The sequence below is a fragment of the Chlamydotis macqueenii genome, chromosome 3 (assembly GCF_036417535.1).
Source record: "Chlamydotis macqueenii isolate bChlMac1 chromosome 3, bChlMac1.mat, whole genome shotgun sequence".
Lineage (NCBI taxonomy): Eukaryota > Metazoa > Chordata > Aves > Otidiformes > Otididae > Chlamydotis > Chlamydotis macqueenii.
In genome coordinates, this window is record NC_141558.1 from 114,303,749 (window position 1) to 114,324,221 (window position 20,473).

At 35.5% G+C, this 20,473-nt stretch overlaps 1 protein-coding gene across 1 annotated transcript in view; it reads left to right on the forward strand.

Moving 5' to 3' along the window:
* WDPCP (WD repeat containing planar cell polarity effector) overlaps positions 1 to 20,473 on the forward strand; it is a 107,771-nt gene that overhangs the window by 6,574 nt on the left and 80,724 nt on the right. The window contains exons 4-8 of the mRNA XM_086745040.1: positions 537 to 607; positions 861 to 920; positions 10,076 to 10,190; positions 13,810 to 13,943; positions 18,409 to 18,600. Of these exons, the coding sequence (XP_086601166.1) occupies positions 537 to 607; positions 861 to 920; positions 10,076 to 10,190; positions 13,810 to 13,943; positions 18,409 to 18,600 (572 nt within the window). The remainder of the gene's footprint in view (positions 1 to 536; positions 608 to 860; positions 921 to 10,075; positions 10,191 to 13,809; positions 13,944 to 18,408; positions 18,601 to 20,473) is intronic.

Sequence of the window (20,473 nt, forward strand, 5' to 3'; positions counted from 1 at the left end):
TCTCTGTATGCATATATTCATGCATATATATTTTGCAGACACATTAGTGCCTGCTTTTTGAAATTAGACAATGAAATGCTAGTTCCAAAGAGTAGTATCTGATTAGGATTGGATAGCTTGAATCTGAGTTAACATAATGAATATGAGATGCTTTCTCTTTGCAAGTGCTTAGCAGCCAGGTAAGATATTATATCCTAAGAGCTCTGTACACAATGACCATGGTGAAGTCATGGTCAGTGTGGATATTTCACGCTAACTGTTCCTGCAACAGAGCCTTTCAAAAGGATATCATTTGACAATACGAACCAATAGAAACCATAGCCATTTCCTTCCAATTATCAATAAGTTTTACATTTGAGGTAACTCCTAAAAATCTTAGTTTTGTGTTTCCACAGAAAAGGAACCTCAACTTGAAGAACTTTTTAAAAATTCTATATAAATGTATGTTTGCACACACACACATATATATATACACACAGCCACTTACATATACATGTTTCTCTAGCTTTTTTTTTTTTTTCACTTTTATTTGCCAGCTCGAGATTATCCTTGGATACTGAAAAACAAGCGACCAGACAAACTGCGAGATACACTCAAGGAGCTAGAGGTATGTTTCAGAAAGTTTCAAGTACAGCAACATACAATCCGGTTTTCAAACCTCTTTCAACAACATTAATTTTCATAGAGATCCAACTCTCCCAGTGATGATAAATGTGCTTTTGTCTGGTGGGCTGTTCTAAAACAGCTGCATCTTTGTGTGGCATGCTTCATCTATAAACTTGAAAATCAGAAGTATGTTAACTGATAGTGACAGTGTGTACTGCCAACTCCACTTTTTTCTGTTTTCTGTTGTCCTTTAGGACTTAATGCAAAACAGTCAATGTATGCTGAGCAAATGGAAGAACAAACATATCTGTCAGGTAAAATGTTTTGATAAGCTCTTGCAATGTTCGGTCAGTGGAGCCAAACAGCCATTCAGTGATGGATGTGACAGTGTTAAAATTTTACCTAACACAGAAAGTCATTGGGTTTTTTTAATATGTGGGCTCTTATTACCTAGATTGTTTTTATTTAAATTTGTAACCTGAAATAGATGCCACAAAACAAAAATCTGGTTTTTATCAACATGAAAAAATACATTAAAGCACCTTGATTTTTTGAGATTGTTATTATTTAGGGAAACTGAAAGCATCCGATACCTCAAAATAGCAGGCTAAGGGAGCAGTTAAAATGTATAGACATCTCTTAATCTATGTCGTATTACATTTTAATATCTTAATTATTTACATATCTGTTGCAAGTCTTTTTACTTTGTGCTTGTGTAATATGGGAGGGAAGCTAGAACTCTAAACAAATCTAGATAATTAATCCAGTTATGGAACAAAAGATACTGTGACATTTGGCACATGTGTAGCTATGTTTCCTGTCTATTTAAGTTCCACATATTGTATACAAGAAACAGCTTTTCACGTTCTTGTTAACACAGAACAGTAGGGTTCATCGGAGATCTGAACGTGATGTGCTCTAGCTCCTTAATCATGAGCTTGTTCTGAAAAATGTGTAATGTATTTTGTAAGTTTCTGCAGAGGAACGTACATTGTATTTGAAGCTGCAAGGGGAATACTTGTAAATATTACTAATACTGTTTCTAAAAAGAAAATTTGTGTTCTAACTTTTATGCTTTTCAGATTCATATTTTTTTAATTCTAATTCAAGTAGTTACAAATGTGTGTCAGCAGGACGACTAATAAATATTTGAACATCACATGGGTGAAATTGCAGAAATGTCTTTAAGAAAAGCAAAATTTTTAAATACCTGACAGGCCAAATAGTATATAGTCTTTTTGTATCAATAGTAAAGATAATATTGTCTCAGCTACATTTGCCTATCAGATGTTATTGCTAGTAAATGTATATCATTCACATACAGATTACATAACATATATCTGTGAATGTTAATCTTCTAAAACTGATTTAAATATTAATTGTATGCTAATTTAGAGGACTTGGGTTTTTTCTATTATTATTGTTCTGATTAGGAAAGGAATTTGGTTAAGAAATACTGAGTCAATTAGGCATGAGTGTATTCATCTCCTTCCCAGTTTGCTCTCTCTTCATTTGCTTTCCCCATCCATGAGCCCTCTATCATTTTCCTTTCCCTCCCATCTGTCTGCATCCATCTGCATTCCTTACCAATGCGTACTTTGGAACAGTGAACTTCTTACCAGAATTTTATCATCCTTTCTTATAGTATAACAGCTTTGGTTGACTATCAATTAAGTATAAACTTTTTTTTTTTTTTTTTTTTTTTTACTTAGCATCCTCTATTAGGCTTGTGTAAACAAAATGGAAAAAAATAATGCAATTTTGTTTATTTCTTATGAAAGATGGGAAAGAAAAGAGGTGGATATTTTAATTTTAGTATATTTGTTCCGGCTCTATGTTGGATAGAATCATGTAAAGTGGTAGCTTGTTAAATAGAGTATTCTTTTAGGTTTTTTTAGATGTCTTGTATAGCCAGAGTATGAGTGATGGTATAGGTTATAGCATAGCCAGAGTTAGAGTTACAGATGAAAATTATAATCACTTCTCTGTCCTTAAATTCTGCTTTTGCTTTCTCAATCACAAAAAAAAAAAAAAATGGTATTTTATATAATAATGGCCAATAGGTTGAAGTCTCCAACAGGGTTTAGAATGTTCTGCAAAAACAATTGTGTTATTCCACTTTCTGTCTTCCTGAAAATATAAGCTGTCCAACAAATGAAAATAAAACAGAGAAAAATGAATAATTTGGGAAAGTCTAGAACAGAAAAACTATCTTCCATCAATTTTTATGTCAAATGGTTTGTTTTTCCTGCTGCTCATCTGTCTCTGAGCACTCTACAGGAATATCTAGACTCTCTCTTTTTGATACAAATGTTCTGAAGCTTCTGGAAAAGATGTTGCACATCTATTTTTTAGTTCTAAGTAGGAGACTCATTAACTGTTTCAACAAAAAGTGCTTAGCGCATAATGATACGATCTATGTCACAGCACTACTGTATTCATGTGCTATTTTGAATGGATACCAGAGCAGCTGCTAGTGGAAAAAGAAGAGTCTGTGTTTGCAGTAACATTCAAGTGTAATAGAAAGCAACATGTCAAACAAACAGCATGGAAAGCATGTAGTGAATTACCCTGACTGCTGTAATTTTCAGTGATTTGGGCTAAATCTGAGTATATGGTTTAATTATAGGATTTTTTTTTTTATCTCTTTGTCTTTTAGTAGAAACACAATGTCAGATACATTCATTTATAAAAATTAAAATATTTAACTCAGCAGCCATCACATTTTTCAATAGATGTTCTATGTATTTGAATCTACCGTATCTTTAGCTGAACCAGGAAGAGTTCCCTTTGTGTTGTAATAACAATGTGCTATCCAAAAACTCAATGGCTATTGTACCTGTAGCAAGACAGAACAAACGGAACAAAAATCTGAAAGGTGATACAATAACAGTAAGACTATCACTTATCTGATTTCCCTCAGGTTTTGTAAAAAGCAAGCATAGGTCTGCTGCTAGCATAACTTCTGGAACCTGAACATCACTATTCCTAATTCCTCTCTGCTTCCTCCAGGACTTCCAGCTTCTAACTAGTCCACAGGCAAAAAGTGGGGGCTATAAATTTAAACATGCATCTGCTAAAAATAAGTGTGCTGTCATGTTAACTGTTTGTGTGCAAATGACCAGTTAGACTTCATACATATGCCGCAATGAAAAATCTATTTAGTTTGTATGCAGATCATCTTTTTTTTTTTCATTTGTATGAATGTATTCCTCGAAGTTGGCTCTTCTATGTGAATTTGCTTAGAACTACTATAATGCTGGCCCAGCTTTCTAGCTTTCGTAATGTTTCATTTTATGCATCAAAATTTATCCTATTACTTCTTAAAATACAGTCTGCATTAGAAGTTTCATATTTACTTCCTTGTCCATCACCAAAAAAAGGCATTGACCTTTACTTTTGCAGTCCTAGGTATACATTCTAGTACTGCTTAGAGCTTCTGAAACAGATGATGTGCCAGTTCGTGTAAACGTAACCTAGACTGTACAGGGATTTTTGTCAAGGAGCTTGCTCTCCTTTTTAAAAGAGCTTAGTTAAGCCCTAAAGGACTGAGGTCTTTTCCTTAGCTCTTTTCCTACTTGTTCCAATAGGATCTGAATGTGCATCTGAATGTACTTCTGAATCCCAACTTTGATGACCTGTGATGAGTTGCTGAGATAATCCTGTAATCTTCAGTTAGTTGATGTGAAAGGAAAATAAATAGAACATAAAATAAGGATGATGAAAAAAAAAGACAAGAAGACTTTACAATAAGATGCCACTGTATTGTTTATAATTAAATAATCTAAGGAATTAATTTTACCAATAGTATTGAATTTTCTCAACTCAACTCTGGGTGCTTCCCTTCTTCTTGGTCTCCTTCTCTAATTCTTTGGAATGCTTTTAAGTTTTGCCACCAAATAATGAAATCAATCTTATTAAATGATGCCATTGGGTCAGGTTTGGTTTTATAATAAAAGGTAGCAAAAATAAATGAGATCTAGCTGAAACATGTGATTTCCATTTTTTTTTTTTTACATTTGCATTACCATGTAGAATTAAACACATGCCAACACTGAATTATTTTATTGTATAGAAGCCAAAAAAAGCTGTGAACCATATCTGTTACCTGCTAATGAGAAAGATGTATATATTCTTTGCTAATTTGATTTAATTTAATTTGTATTGCAATTTACATATATATATGAGTGAGTTTTATGTTACTGTCATTGGCATACTTAGAACTGGATTCTGAATTGAGATACACAGTTATATTTGCTGACGTGGCTTTTTATATCAGCTGCAATGCTCATAAACAAACTGATTTAACAAGATATGCAGTGACATACATAGCGCACTGGATATCAAAATCAAGACATTCTGGCTAGAATACGTGAGAAGCTAGTACCCATCACCGGTTACGCTGAGGAACACTGCCCTCATATTAAATTCTTTTGGTTGCTTTTGATCACAGCCGTTAATGTCTTGTGTGGTTTTAGAGATTTGGAACTAGAAGTACAAATGCATTGATTATTGTGAAACAGTAACGTGTAACAACAATAACTTCGTCTGTAATAAGGCGTGCAACAGAGTAATTACGGTAGGGTGGCTAAGAAAGCAATCTGGAATGAAGAGGTGGGGAAAAACCCTGGGAACCTGCTTGAACAAGAACTGGTTTGCAATTCTCTTCTTTTGCATATTCCTTTGTCAGTTGGGCTCTGTAAGGGAAAACAGTTTGCAGCAATATTTTTTACAGGCATATTTTCCTTCTCTTCCAATTTTAATCAGATAGAAGCAAATCCTGGCTTTGCTCTACAGGTATCTTTTTAGGTAGAAGGGCTGATAAGCAGCTAGGCTGCATGAATGAGGAGTCAAGGGCTAAGGCTTCTGAGGATGAAGGAATCCACTTAAGTACACGCTTAAATTCTACTAAAGTCCGTAAGTCGTGAGCCTGTACTAAAGTCCTTTGCTTAATAAAAAGTAACTCAAATACATATTGGAGCGCTTTGCTATTGGGGAAAGGAAGGGCTGCATCTTCCTCTGCTCCTTCTTGTATCTTTTTTGGAGAACCATTTTTGGCACACAAAGTACCTAAATCCTTCTACCAATGTATTCATATTCAGCTCCTCAATAACACAGAAATTAAGTGACCCTTCCTTCCCAGCAAGTAGAATGACCAATGACCAAACATTTTACTCGGACTGCGTTCAAGTACAAAGGCAATGCCTATTCTTCCAACAGGTATGAAGTCATGCTTTCATATTTTGTTTCAGAACATCTTGAAACTGTTAAAGCTCTAGGGGTGACTCCTCTGATTTCTGTTTTTCACATTGCAGTACTTCAGTCTGAAAGATTTGTGATATGTTTCATTATTGTGAGCTTCTTTCCATAATTTGGTACCTGTTAGATGGAGTGACTTTGTGCCTTGTGTAAATGATGCCTCTTACGTTTGCTTTTGTTCTTTAGCAGTGATGGGCAATTCCCTTGAGCAGTACTTTTTGCAGTTGGATGACTGTGTACCTGTGTTCAGGCCAAGTTTGCAATCTTTGCCACTTGCTTTCTATTAATTCATGCTTATGATTGGACTGCTCCCATCCACCAAAATAGGAACTTAACTGTGCAAGCTTCTGTATTACAGCACCTAAATCTTATTACCATGTAACAATCTCTGTGTAGACTACACAGAGAGTAAGGAACTGAAATATGGAAGTTTCAATTTGACCACATAAAATTTTTATCTTTTACAGAACATTTTTAATGAAAGATAATGTAGAATTGCAGAATCATAGAATCATTTAGGTTGGAAAAGACCCTTCAGATCAAGTCCAACAGTTAACCTAACACTACCAAGTAGACCACTAAACCATGTCCCTAAGCGCCACATCTACACGTCTTTTAAATACCTCCAGGGATGGTAACTCAACTACTTGCTGCTTTATTTAAATACCTGCTTTTATTTCCTGGTAAACTTTAAGAACTATTTTAAAAAAGCCCTCATTCTAATCCAAAGGATTTTTAAAGGGAGGTGGAAGAAATAGTGACCTTGCATGGACGTATAGTGTATAAGGTCTCTGATTTACTTCTTAAATTTAGACTCTAAAGTTCCTGAAGGGAAGCACTTAAATCTGTGGAGCACAGATTTAATACCAACCGTGGTAAGTTATTACAGCACAAATTTGATAAATTGAAGTTTTGCCCAAATATCTTAAATTTCTGTGGAGAGTAATAGGAAAGAATGTTTTACTGTAAAAATTAAGAAGGAGGGAACACAATGGGAGAAAAAAAAAGCCATGGAAATATTATTTTTGCCTACTCTCTGTCATTCTCTCATGCCTTACTGATAGCATAGAGAGATTTGTGCAATCTTGAAAATACATAGCATTGGTTTAATGACTAGTTTCATAGACGTACAGCAAAGCACGCTCATTAGCACAATATTTTATATTTGTATAAAGGTATTGTCACCATAGACTGGAGCAGTTTTCACAGATTTCTGTTCTGGCTCTGTAACAGATGTGATTTATGTCATTTTCAGGAAATTACTATATAAGTATAAAGTGAATTTACACCCTGAAACATTTAAGAGTTAAAGAATCCTAACCTTATTTGTTGCTCTCAAGCAAGGAGTTTGCAAGCATGTCTCTGTGCAGAGTATTGGATGGACATATTGGATGTTAGCAGAATGACAAGCGTGTGGCCTCATTCAGTAGCGCAGTCATTCAAGATCAGTGACCATCTGCAGATCAAAACACATTTTTTTCCTGTATTTTGCCTCTCCTCTTTACTTGGATGGGTAGTATATATCCCTACTCTGTCAGGTAAACCTAGAGGCTACAGACAGACTTCTGATACGTTTAGGTTATTCTCCCAGGTTAACTCCAGGATGCTCTTCTCACTCCCTGCAAGGAAAGGAAGCATGAGAGCAACCTACCATTACAGTAACATTTTCTGAGGGAAGAACATAGCTCCCAAGCAAAGGCATTGTGGAAGACGCAAGTTGGGGAGTTTATTTATATAAATAAACTCTTGTTGGCATGTAACACTAAAGGACTTGGGCTGTTTTACACCTCTCTGGCAGGCTGATATTTATTCAGGAATTTAGAACTGATCTTTCTTAGAGTATTGATGTAATTTTGCCTGATCATTGCTTGCATCGTAATTTGTCAGCTTCTGGATTTCAGCCTTCACTTTTTTAACTAGGTTTTTTTGACAATTATAGCTAACTGTAGTCAAACCTTGCTGGACTTAACATTATCACACTGGAAATAAATTGTGATTTTATCTAATCTAACTTCAACATAAGGATAAATTGAAGTTTTGAAAGATTGTAATAAAAGCTGCATGAGTGTAACTGTGTCTAACATTTTTACTAGGACAAAACCTTAAAGGACATCTGTCATGAAGGGAATATTGAAACATTGGCTATATGTATTTATCAAACAAATGCATGATTAGACTTTGGCAGGATGGGAAATGATCGTTTGTTCTTAACAAATTCATTTCGCATCAGAGGTATTTTTTTTTTGTTTTATTTCAGACATCACTAGAATTTATTTTCAAATTTCTGTGAATTGACAGGAAGATAGATTGGAAAAATATTGGTTAAAGATATTAGTCAGGGCAAGAAGGTAATTTATTTAAATATCCTTGTCCTGTTCTTTGCTACGGAGAGCAGAGAGCTATAGTAATATAGCAAAATTGGTATAACTCAGATTTTTCATAGCTAAATTCTTGGAAACAGAGCGCTGCATGAGAAGCAAACTTGATTAGATCACTACATTCCTGTCCCTAGTACTTTTTATTTATTATACAGTCCAGTAGATCACACTGCAAGGAGATTCACCTAGTGTTTATGTACTGGTATGTTGTACTAAAAAGTATATTGCAACCGTGTTTGTCTCACCACTCTAGAATAAAACAAACAGGGATTTCTATGCCAAGTTCCACTACAAGAGCAAATATTTCTCTAGTAGTAAGTTTTTTAAAAGCACAGAGATTTCTTTAAAAATCTGCTGTTAGGTAGAAGTAAGAGCTGGAGCCCCAGATTTCTGGCCTTTGGTGACCCCTCTGTATGTTTCTGCAACGGTCTTCCCACTGAGGATTCCTTTGACAGAAAAGATTGTTCAGCAAGTTTAGGGCTGGTATAGCCTCTGAACTACTAATGATGATTTTTTAATTTTTTTTTTTTTTTAATTGATTAGAGGGAGATGAGGTGCCAGAATGAGTCCTTCGGAACTGCTGCCCTGTAGCAGGAATGAGAGCTAACCTGAAACTTTAACTTATACATTGAGGTCATCTAGTCTATAGCAGCTTACAGAATCAGAGGTGGCACTGGAAGATGAATTAAAATACACTTGTATTTTCAGTACTGCATGTGAAGATCAGAGTCACAGTGGTGTTTTTTTTTACACAGCTTTTACATCAAGTATTCAGTAGAACCCAAGTTTGGCACAGAGTTAAACAATTAATATAGTCAGATTTTTTTTTTTATAAACCCCTGACTTTTACGATGTTATTAAGAAAACAGTATCTCTCTAATAGAGCTTTTCGTATACTCCTGCTACTGGAATAACTTGGCAAAGTGAGGTCAGCTCACAATGGAGTAGGGAATTTTAAGGGATTTATTTTCTGAATATCTTTGTTGTGATACTTGCAACCAGACAATCACTAAATTTAATGGTTTTATTGTGCAAAAAGAAATGGTTTTCGTAACTCCTCCCACTGAACATTCTCACTCTCCTACAAGATATGGCAGCAGAACGAGGTGGTAAATACTGTGACTTAGTCTTCCAGATTGTATGTATCATTTAATTTGGATTAATTAGGCAGAAATATTCACTTAACTCTGAAATAAGCCTCTGACTATTCTGTCCAATGGATTAAATTCATTCTTTCCGAGAAAGACATCTGTAACCTTATGCCAAGGAGTGTATGGATTTATCAGGAGCCCACAGCTGTCACTGTGCTAGGGCACCATTATTTAAGTTATAAAAAATATATGAATGGTGAGAAATAACAAGGACAGCAAAAAGGTGCTGGTTTTACTGTGTGATAATAATATAAAATTACATTAAGCCCAACTGTATATGTTTTTATGCATAGTATGCAGGTATCTTATACAGAAAAAATCAGGTCTATGGATGATAGTGATCAGTGTCATCCCTTTACTCATTCAGGGCAGAATTTTTATCTGTTTTTAACAAACTAATTCAGTACATTTTCTGCAATATTTGGTGACTTAGCACACATCTTCAGGTGTTCAGCACTTGTAATTCTTGTACCTGTGTAATTCACTGTCATATTACAACCTTTCCCTTTCATTGAAAAAGCTTTCAAAGTCATTATAAGACATCTCCTCATCAACAATAAGTCCTTTTTGTAATTTTGAAAATTAGATTACTACATAATGGACAGCTGCTAATGTGTACCTTGAAACCTTTCACTTTATTAATGATTCTTGATGTCTTGTTTTCTCACTATTTGGATTTAGCTCCTCTTTCACTCAGGTATATTGGTGTCCCTAAGCCTTTCTGGGCCACAGCTGGAGAAAGTGGTGATTGACAGGACCCTGGTGGGGAAGCTCATCTCCGACACCATCAGTGATGGTAATTACACCCACGTGCAAATCAATTGCCTACACTAACAATAGAGTAGAGAAACAGTATGTCAACAGGTAGACTAATTATTGCCACTGGGGACTTGCAAACACAACAAGTAATTGCATGTAAAGCCATAGTTACAACCCTCAGGACTAAGAGCACTTTAAGAATAATATTTAACATCAAAGTTTTCAGGCTTGTCAAATACTGAATGGGTTTCTAAAATTCAGTTTCTTTTACCCATTTTAGTCACTGGGAACGTGCCATTTGAACTTGTTGTGTTTATTTCATAGGTGGGAAAGTGGGACAGAACCAAAAATTAGCCAACCGATTAATTACACAGGATAGTTATTATTAAAATATTTACTTATTAGAAAAGGCTGGGTAACATTAGTTACATGGAGGTGTTCTGATTTAGTTTCTAGATTTCAGAATCTCACTATTGTTATTAACAAGTGACTGTGAAAAATTAAGTTTTAGTTTAATGCAAAAGAAAATTTAGAAAATGTACCACTTTTCAACAGCTTTGTAGTATGGCTATAGCTTTTTCAATATGTCTCTACAGAGCTCCACTGAGAACCCAACCAAGTGTCAGTATCTTGGCATCTGCATGATCGAGAGTATGGAATTTTGGTGCAAGCCAAATTACATCTGCATTATCTTCCAAGTTCTAAAAAAGTAGACTCAAATTACAACCCTTTAATAAGAATACATGCTAGATTTAGCTTTGATCTTTAATGATTTATTTTCTTCCATACCCTGGCATCTATTGAATATTGGCCTGGTTGTTTAAGAAAGCTGCCATACTGTGTCCTTCTGATCTTTTCTTATCAGTGTATTGTAGTTTAGTCATGAAAAAGAACATTAATTACATTGGTAGAATCTTTACTATTAAAAAAAATTAACCCTAACCTCATTTTTTTAATCAACTATAATTACATAGAGAGTGTAAAACACATTTAATGTATTGACTCTTTTTTACATTCTTCACTTAAGTTACTAGATTACTAATTCCATCTCAGATTTTTCTGCCCTCTGTTTCCAGAGGGAGGATTTCCTGCTTTCAGATGACAAAAAGTAGGAAAGCATGGAAGCTACAGTTATACCCAAATTGAAGCTGTTTGTAGAACTTATTTAGAATATTCTGCCTTTAAAAAAAAATCATGATAAATGTTTAATTAAATTATACGTATCTTACCTTACATTGGCTTAGTGTCTTAGAAACACAGATTTAAAAAAAATACTGCTAACTAAAAAATAGCTTACAACTAAAGCAATAATAAAGCAACAAGTATGTTTTCCTACAGTTATACCACTCAAACTGCTATAAAAAATGTTATTTAATGCCTTGTCCTTATTTTCACTTATTCAAGAATTTCTTAAACCTCCATGTTTGCTAATACTCATGTCTGAATGTGAAACAGTGCTTCTCTTCAGTAAAAGCAAAAACTGCAGTCCTGCAATAAGTTTTTTGGTTTTTTGTTACCTGAACAACAAAAGATGATACTTTTGTTACCAACACAAATAGTGTTCAAAATACAAGTTTTTGTGCTGAACATAATGTTGTGCTAGAATAAATTAACTTTAAACCAACATAATTGCATATCTTTCCAAACCTAGGTTGGAGTTGGAATTAGGGTTGTGATTATAAAGTTGGCCAAAAGAAATTCGATATTTAATACAATAAGTCTCTATAAAAATAATAGTTCTTATTTTAACAATTGTGTGTACGTAGAAATGGATAAGATTGCAATCTGCCAAAATTGCTTATGAAATGTTCAAATTCTACCTCAGAGTATCATGCCTTCTTAACATTTGGAATAAAAGTCAGATTGTGTGCGCAAAATACAGAATTAAGACAGCGTTTATAATCCTTCTTCCAGTGATAAAGTCGTTCTGATTTTTATTATTTGTAGGCAAAGTTAAAGAATACATTTGATTAGAAATTATAGAAAAATTGCTTTCCTAAAATAAAATAGTATTTTTCACTTTCTAAATTATTTTGTGGCACTGAGGTCTTGCACTATACCAGTATATATAATATTAACTACACTGCCTGCCTTTCTAGGGTAATCTGACTCTGCAATATATGGGTAATTTCTGAATAACGGTCTAACAGCAACAGATACTGAAAATCGAGGGGCTGCTGGTCTCCTTCACACCTCCCAGGGGTCTTTGAATCCTGCTTTCTTTCCTCCATCCATCTGAAACAAATTTCAGAAGCATCTGAGGTGTGCTGTAGGTCATCTTTAGTGTAAACTATGTCTGTGAGGATGTCAGAATATTTCAACTCTGTACATATTGAGGATACTGTACTCAGTGGCTTTGAATTTTCATGTATGTTTAGGATCTTGGTTAGAGCTTCTAACTCAGATACTTGATCACCATTTCTTTTTTTTTTTTTTTTTGTCTCAAAAACTAGTGTTAATGTTACATTTCAAAGGCAATTCTTTGGCTTTAAACTTTACCCTTTAGCATTTGCATACCAGATACTTCAGAGCTGTGCCGGTACAAGACTAGTGGAAAGTGAAACTGGTTGTAAATCAGACTAAATCAAAGCAAAGCGGAGTAGCCAGTTTTCACTACTGATATATAAGACTAAACTGTCAGTCTACTTAAGGATATATAATATACATTTAAGAATCTAGGATATTAGTCACAAACGCTTTTTTTGTTGTTGTTTTTCAGGGGTTGTTCCGCAGGGGTTTGTTTTTAAATCCGGTTCCTCTTTATTTGACATTTTCCTTTTTGCAGAGGTTTACAAATTTACTTTCTGAAAACAGCTTGCTAGCTTTACTTTAAACCTGATTCTCATTAACAGTCCTTCTGTGATCTGGTAATGGTTACCATGCCGACTCACTTCATTCTCAGACATCTCTTTAAATGTGGGCACTGCTTGAGTAACTGGACAACACTTTGGAAAAATCTTAGATACTATTTTCAAATTGGTTTTCATTGTCAAATTAGTTACTCACTTTATACTGAACTATTTTGGTCTAGCACTCTCCTATGATAACAGCGGGGATTCCACTGCACTTTTCCAGACTCCAAGGGAGTCTGTTCCCTTTTGGTTACCTGTATTGTTTGGGTACCCCCATGTGAAGCTTTCAACAAATTCATAACCCCTCTAAAGCATAATCCTGTATGTAACGGCCTCCTTGGTGTCTGCAGTAGCACCTGGAACCTTACAATGTGAAAATACCAGATACACCTCAAGTACTAATTTGCATTTATCATCCTTAACACAAGCAATGCTGTGTTAGGTGCATTTCCAAAATACTGCTGGGTGTTACCATAAGAAAAAAAAAAACAACTGAAGGCTGAACTGAGTTGAAAATGAATGTGGAAGGGCATAAAACATGTATTTGAATGTAGTGGTAACTTGATATGAGATAATTTATTCAGGTTTGTGTAATCGGAGCACTCCCTAGGCTTTATTTCTCATTTCCAAGAAGGTCCTGGCAGGATGACACATTGATGTCTTTTAGGAGATTACAGAGGTTTCTGTGTAGTATTTAAGACACTGTCTTGACAAAATTGCTTTTTGCAAAGCGGAGGGTTCAGTAATTTGTTTTGTTACTAGAAACAGGTATTACAGAGGTGACAATTTTTATTTGTTTTTCAGGTGTTCTTACAGACAATTTCATCATCTTGTCGTTTGAGGACCATAACCAACTGTGCTTTATTCAGTTTACAAAGAAGATGGATTCTCTTGATGTAAACAAAAAACTGGAAAAACTCTCCTCTTTGGACTTTAAGGTATAACTGTCAAAGGTGACTGTAAATACTGCGGTAGCTTTACAAAATGAATCGTTGGTACTCACTGATACTGTATAGCAGTATAAATTGCAAGCCTTTGTATAACTGATCAGAACACCTCAAATTCTAAAACCAGCAGTTATTGAAAAGTCAAAAAAAATTACATGGCATTCTGAGTTAATGAGTTAAAACACTGTGCCAAGAAGGATCTGATTTTCTACTGTATTTAGGTTAAGGGCTCAGACACACGGTTGAGTTACCCCTGCTTAACAGATTACCTTGTGTCAGCTGAGCAGCAGTAACTGACCCTTTGCACATTCTCAGCATCTAACAAGCATAAAGCAAAATCTGTAATGGTAAACCCCAGTGTAAAATATTTAAGCTAATGTGCTTTACCTCTTGTTTGCTGTGAGCTAAAAACACCCGCATGGTCAATTACTATGGCCTGGCCGATATACATAAACTCATAAAGTTGTAATAATTCAGTTGTCTGTCCGAGCAACAAGACTGCTGTGATTCTTCGCAGAAATCTTAATTTTCCGTCTAGTTACAGTAATCCTATTGTTGGGAGTGTTGGTTTTACCAAGCCACTGAGTTCAGATTGAAGATACCGAAGCTGAGTTTCTCACCACTGACAAACTATGTATGTGACCTTGGGCAAGTGACTTGGTGCCTCTGTATCTCAATTCACTACTTACACAGTGAAGATTAAAATACACCCTTTTTCCAGCACTTTATGTAAGGATGTGTCTATACCGCAGTCACAGCGGTAGGTGAAATGTAGTCTAGAGATGGCTGGGCTTGCTTCAAATTAGCTGGTTTCTATGCCAGTAGAAACCCGCTCGTCTCAAGCTGAGTTACACTGTGTCTTGGATGGACTGGGCTGTGTAGACAGAACTTATTTGCTCTTTGACATCAGGGCAGTGGCTGACCTTAGGTGGAAATGCTTGGCCCTACAACTGTATGAAAAAATAATCAGCCAAAGGTAATTAACTTTGAACAGCCAGAGTAGGAAAGGGACTGCATCAAATTCACTGCAAGAACGAAGAAGAGACAAGGCTTTGCCCGAGAAAGGTAGAAAGATGTACTAAGCAAAAGAGAGAGTTTATATTTATTTCAGACTGGATAAATGTTAAGGAAAACAATCTTGTGCTAGCAAATATTTTCCCCTTGACAACCCCTCAGTAATTTGCTGCCTCACGTAAGGGAGTTTGCATCTGCAAGGCAAGCTTTTTAAGGACGTGTTTAATTTAAGTTTTGCCATATTACGTTTTAACTTGCTTGGTAGAAATACTTTCTGCTAGGATGAATATCTAATACATTTTCCAGGCTGTTTCAGTTCAGGGCCTCTTTTCAGCAATGACTTGTGTTTGCAAGATTGATCCAACCTCTGTAACGTGGATTTGAGACAGTTCACTGTTCACCAGGAACTGAGCTGATACGTAGTTTACTTTAAAATGATGTGCGCTTGTGCCTGGCCTGGGGTGTTTGTTAAGACTGTGCTTTAGAAGCAATGGTGGTATGTGGTGTGGGTTTGTTTTTTTTTTTAATAGCTCTAAACTTTAACGAAGAAGCTGTGGTGAGCTGAAGACTGCCTTCATCATTTATTTGTGAGGGCCGTAGCTACTTAATTTATGTTTAGAAAATACATTTTCATTCTGGGTATTGCTGGGTGCATTTTGGATCTAATGTTGTCGCGTTTTTTTTTCTTGGGAAAGAAGGAAAGCCTAATCCGTAGAAAACTCTCTGCCCTAGGAAACCAGAAATATCTGCTGTACTCCTTAATAGGGTTGTTTGTTACATTCAGTTCTTTGCTGACACAGCTGAGCTTCTAGAACCGCCTCCATGTTCAGTGTTAACTTTCCTTTCTCTTGAAATCGGTGGGAATCACTATGGATTATTTCTTTGCCAGCCAAAAAAAGGCATTTGCATTTTTTAATTGAATATTCTTTTGTGTGTGCGAGGCTTGCTAGTTAGGCAGCTAAATATAATTTTTATTATCTTCAAAATTGCACCAGTGTGAGCCAGCAGAAAATATTATTCACTACTGCAATAATATTATGTCAGCTCTCTGCATTGAATTAGGGTTCTTCATGGCTGCTTTTGGTCAAACTTACCAAAGCTAAAAGATCACAGACACACTCAGCAGTAGTGTGGCTACCAGTAGAAACAAAAGAAACAAAAGATGGTCCTCAGTTGCAAATGTGCAAACTTGTAACAATACAGGCTTTAGAAAAAACACTTCCTTACTGTTGATTTTTTTTTTTTCCCCCCCTGAGAAACTGAATTGAAAGGTAACTTGCAGTGATACAAAACTACCATGGGATTAAAGTACGGAGCTGAGATTCAGGAAATTTGAGCATAGCCTTCACCTCTGCCTCTGGCTTTTGGTGTAGCTTTTGAGAAGTGTACACGCTATTTGAGTTTAAATTCTTATTTCTAAAATGAGGAAAAATACTTGCAATTATATAACTAAATTTCTGTCATATTTACATTGTAATTTCTTTGGTACCTGGACAGAAGCAACTTCACGTTGTTCACTGTCCAGCCTTATGGTGGGCAAAACTGTCAGGGAACGCTGAGCAGTACTGGACTGCCAGAGTGGTATTAATAATAAGAACAAGTCAACTATGCTTTCCTCCTTCCGGTTTGATATTTATCGAAAAGTTGGGTTTTTTTACACAATACATACTTAAATGGAAGAATTACTTTCTCTGTCCTCTTCCTTTCTAAATGATACACTTCCTATTTTCTTTACACTTTGAAAAAAGAAAGGAAGACTTACTATATGAATCACTACAGTCTTGAAGACCAGCAAAACACAAAACCAACTATTATAACTTGCCTTTTCTCAGTGGCATTAGTCCATGTTTGAAAGTGCCGTATCTAATGCAAGACATAAAGGTTTACAAAAGATTTGTGGCTGTTACTGCATGTGAAATTGTTATGAACAATTAACACTGCAATACAGCAGTAACTAATATCTGTGAAAGTATTTGTGTTTTTCCATCCTAATAAATGTGTTGCCACCAAATTAACTATTTTTATATAGCTTAATTCAAGTATTAGCTACCTGTTAACGTCTATGTATGTTTTATCTTTACACTTCTAAAGAGTATTTTGACAAGTAAAACACAGGATATTCTGAAAATATTGACCTTTTCCAAGTTTTTCCTGTCTGTGGCTTTTTAAAATCCATTTCAATTTACTGAAGGAGGAGACAGTAGGAGTTAAATGTTTACCATGAGAGAACAACATTGGTAATTACTTTGATTTCAGTTCCTTTTGATGTGTATTCAGGGGATGAAGAGGTCAATAATATTATGACCATGCAAATAGAAAAGGGTTCTTTTTGACCATATAAAAAACAGCAAAGGATTATTAAAGCATTAACCTTGATTTTAATGGCCTTGGTTGAGTGGTGAGATCACAATTTGGATGAGCCTGATTATTTACTAAATACAATACATAAATGCAACGGGTTCTTAACACCCATTGCACTCTGGCATTATCGCATTACTGCCATCCTTTGTTGCCTTGCAGACAGGAATATGAAAGCAATCTGTCATGTAGTGAGACTGGCTCCAGAAGCATTTCTCTGATAAGAAGACCCCCTGCCCTTTGCTAGTGTCTGGTCCAGTAGGCTTAGCCATGCGCTTAATCCCCAGAAAGTGGTTCGATTATTGCTGACCAGCAATGGCAAGATAGTTTTTTTTTCTCCTAGCTATCAACCTTCCATTAATTCCTTAAGCAGAAATACGGTGCAATCTATATTTCCTTGGCATGTGTCACCCAGATGGTGCACTGCTCATGTTTTCAAATAACCATGCTCCAAAATAACAGAGTTTGAATAATAAATTCCACAAATCCTTCCTGAGAAAGCAGCACAATTCTCAAGAGCTGCATAAACTTTACGCATGATGCTGTAGCTCATCCACGTTATGCAGAAAAGTATATATTCTCTTGCAAAGCGGATGTTTGTATCTGGATTCCTTAATTTAGAGAGGAAAAAGAAAGATATATGTTTGCTCAAACACTGTAGAATATATTTAATATTTGATTATGTCTTAAACACTAGCCTTAGCTCCCTGGTCAGCTTTGCAGAACTTGTCATTTAATATGGCTAAGCTTAAATCCTATGTGTAGGTCGATGCTGTCAGGCAACCATGACTGTACATTTTGGTATTGATTGGAGTCATTGCAGTAAATTCCTTCTTAACTCACATTCCCTTCCTTCCCAATCCCCTCCCCATAGATAAAAGTGTGAGCATGTCTTTTTCTGTCTGAGGATGTATTTATTTTTTTTTTTTCACATTTACAGACAGCCTATATGAAGATATATATGTGCACAGTCCTCTGTGTATATATACATTCTCTTTTACACATCCAAAGTAAATGCTCCGAATTGCTCCTACTATGCTATTTTATCACCTCAAATATTTCCTGCCTTTTTTTCTTCCAGCAGATTTCTTATATTGATATACCTGGACCAGAAGGCAGAAGGATGAAACGTCACCTGGCCATAAACAGTATGCAAGATACGGTCATTTGCTGGTGGTCAGCAACTAGTGATGGAGCATGGCCTTGGTCTCCTATTTCCTCTGAGAGGGACAGAGCCAACCTATTGCTGTTAGGCTGTGCACATGGCAAATTGGAGGTAAAGTGCTGAACTCTGTTACATGATTTTTCAGATTTGCTAAAGAAATAACTATTTGACTGTAATGAATATTCAGGTAAATATAAAGAACAGATATAATAAAACTGTAAGAAAGGAAGATCAGCCATTCTAATCTTAAAAACAAAGGTTCGTTATTTAATGAAAAAAGCACCTTATTTAGTATGCTTACTATTTTTGCATCAACACTGGCAATCTGAGAAATGTCGCAAGGAAGTTAGGTCTTTACAGAGGAGTAGCTTTGGAGCTGCTAACACTGAAAATGAGTGTCAGAGTACCACTTGAAAACTCTAATCTGAGTTAGAAACTGTAGCTGTTGCATGCTTGTCTAATGCAATTATTTTACGTTGTTTGCAATGTTAAATGATAGGCATTTTACATGCGTTTTAAGTGTTTTATAATAACATTTTAGCTACACCCAGATGCTGCCTAAATTGTTGTTATGAGTATTGATCAAATCAGGGACCAGTTTTTTTCTTAAATAAAAAGTCAAAATTCCCTATCTACAGGTGGGAATGTAAGCTACAAGTTGGAACAAGGCTACAAGCTAACCATCTTCCTAACACTTGCTTAGCTTGCCTTTTTAGGCAGATGTTTTCATTTAATCTATTTCATTTTTATTTCATTTTTTAAAGAATATTTGAATCCAGTTTCTTATGTTAGGTAAAAACTTAAAAATGAAGTTATCTGGGCATACTGTGAAAAGAACTGGAGCCTGAATTTAAAATGTAAAAGCTGTTCTGGACTAGCATCTTGTACAGATGCTCCTGTATTTGGAGTTTTATTTTCAGTTTAGCTTAAGCCACTACTAATGTGGACTAAAAAGGCACTGACTGTGGGAGAAGAGCAGAAACTTAAGGATCAGCTGTGGAATAGCTGTTCTGGTGTAGCTATTACAGGCTATTTCCCTGTAGGGAAAAATCCTAAGTAACGCTTCAGAATAAGCTGCTCTTATAAACAGCATCCTGTTCTCTTTAATTAGGGAAGATGTAAATGTTTTAATGTCTTGGAATTATTACTTTGATAACTAATATTCATTTCAGTGAGGTTTGTTTTCCCTTGGGATTTTCTAGATAGTGAAAGCAAAAGAGAAAATGTAGTTGAGACAGCTTTTCTTTCTTATTTCAGTCATTAGTTACTGTAGAATTTAAGTTTAAGTTGCCTCCAGTTCTGCCGCCTTTACTTCTTTTCAATTGACCTCTTTCCACTAGCGGTCATCTTTGACTCATCTCTCTCCTCTGCTGATATACACCTGCAGTTCTCAATTCCCCCTGCAGCTATGCCCAATCACATATAAAAATTACTCTGGCAGCTAAAACGTGCGTCTGTTCTGTGTAAGTTTTTCAGCCTAGTCACTCTACCGATTTGACATTATGAAACTTCATCCTACTAACATTTCAGATCTTATTTCTTACCATGATTTCCATACGTCCAGGTTCTGATGGCAACATTCCCATGCCTTTTGTTTCCTTCACACATCTTCCAGAAAGCTCCCTGATGCCAACATAGCAGTTTGCAATCTCTATTTTCTGAGATGTTTTTTAGGGACTCATTTCTTCCAAGAAATTAACAGAAACCACCCTGTCAGTTTAAAGCTTTCTCCGTTTCATTTTATATATTGCAGGGACATTTCCACATTACAGCATTGCTCTGCATCTTTCAATACACCTTGTTTTATCCTTTTCTGGTTTAGACTCTAAATTGCTCAGGGCTGAGGCTGTCTGCTATAGTCCCAAGCACATCACTGGTGCTTAACACAATAATGATAATAAGCATTTACTGAGCCTTTAGGCCTAAACTCATAATCCTTTTAATTTAGCCCATATTGTAATATAAATATAAGAAAATTATTTTT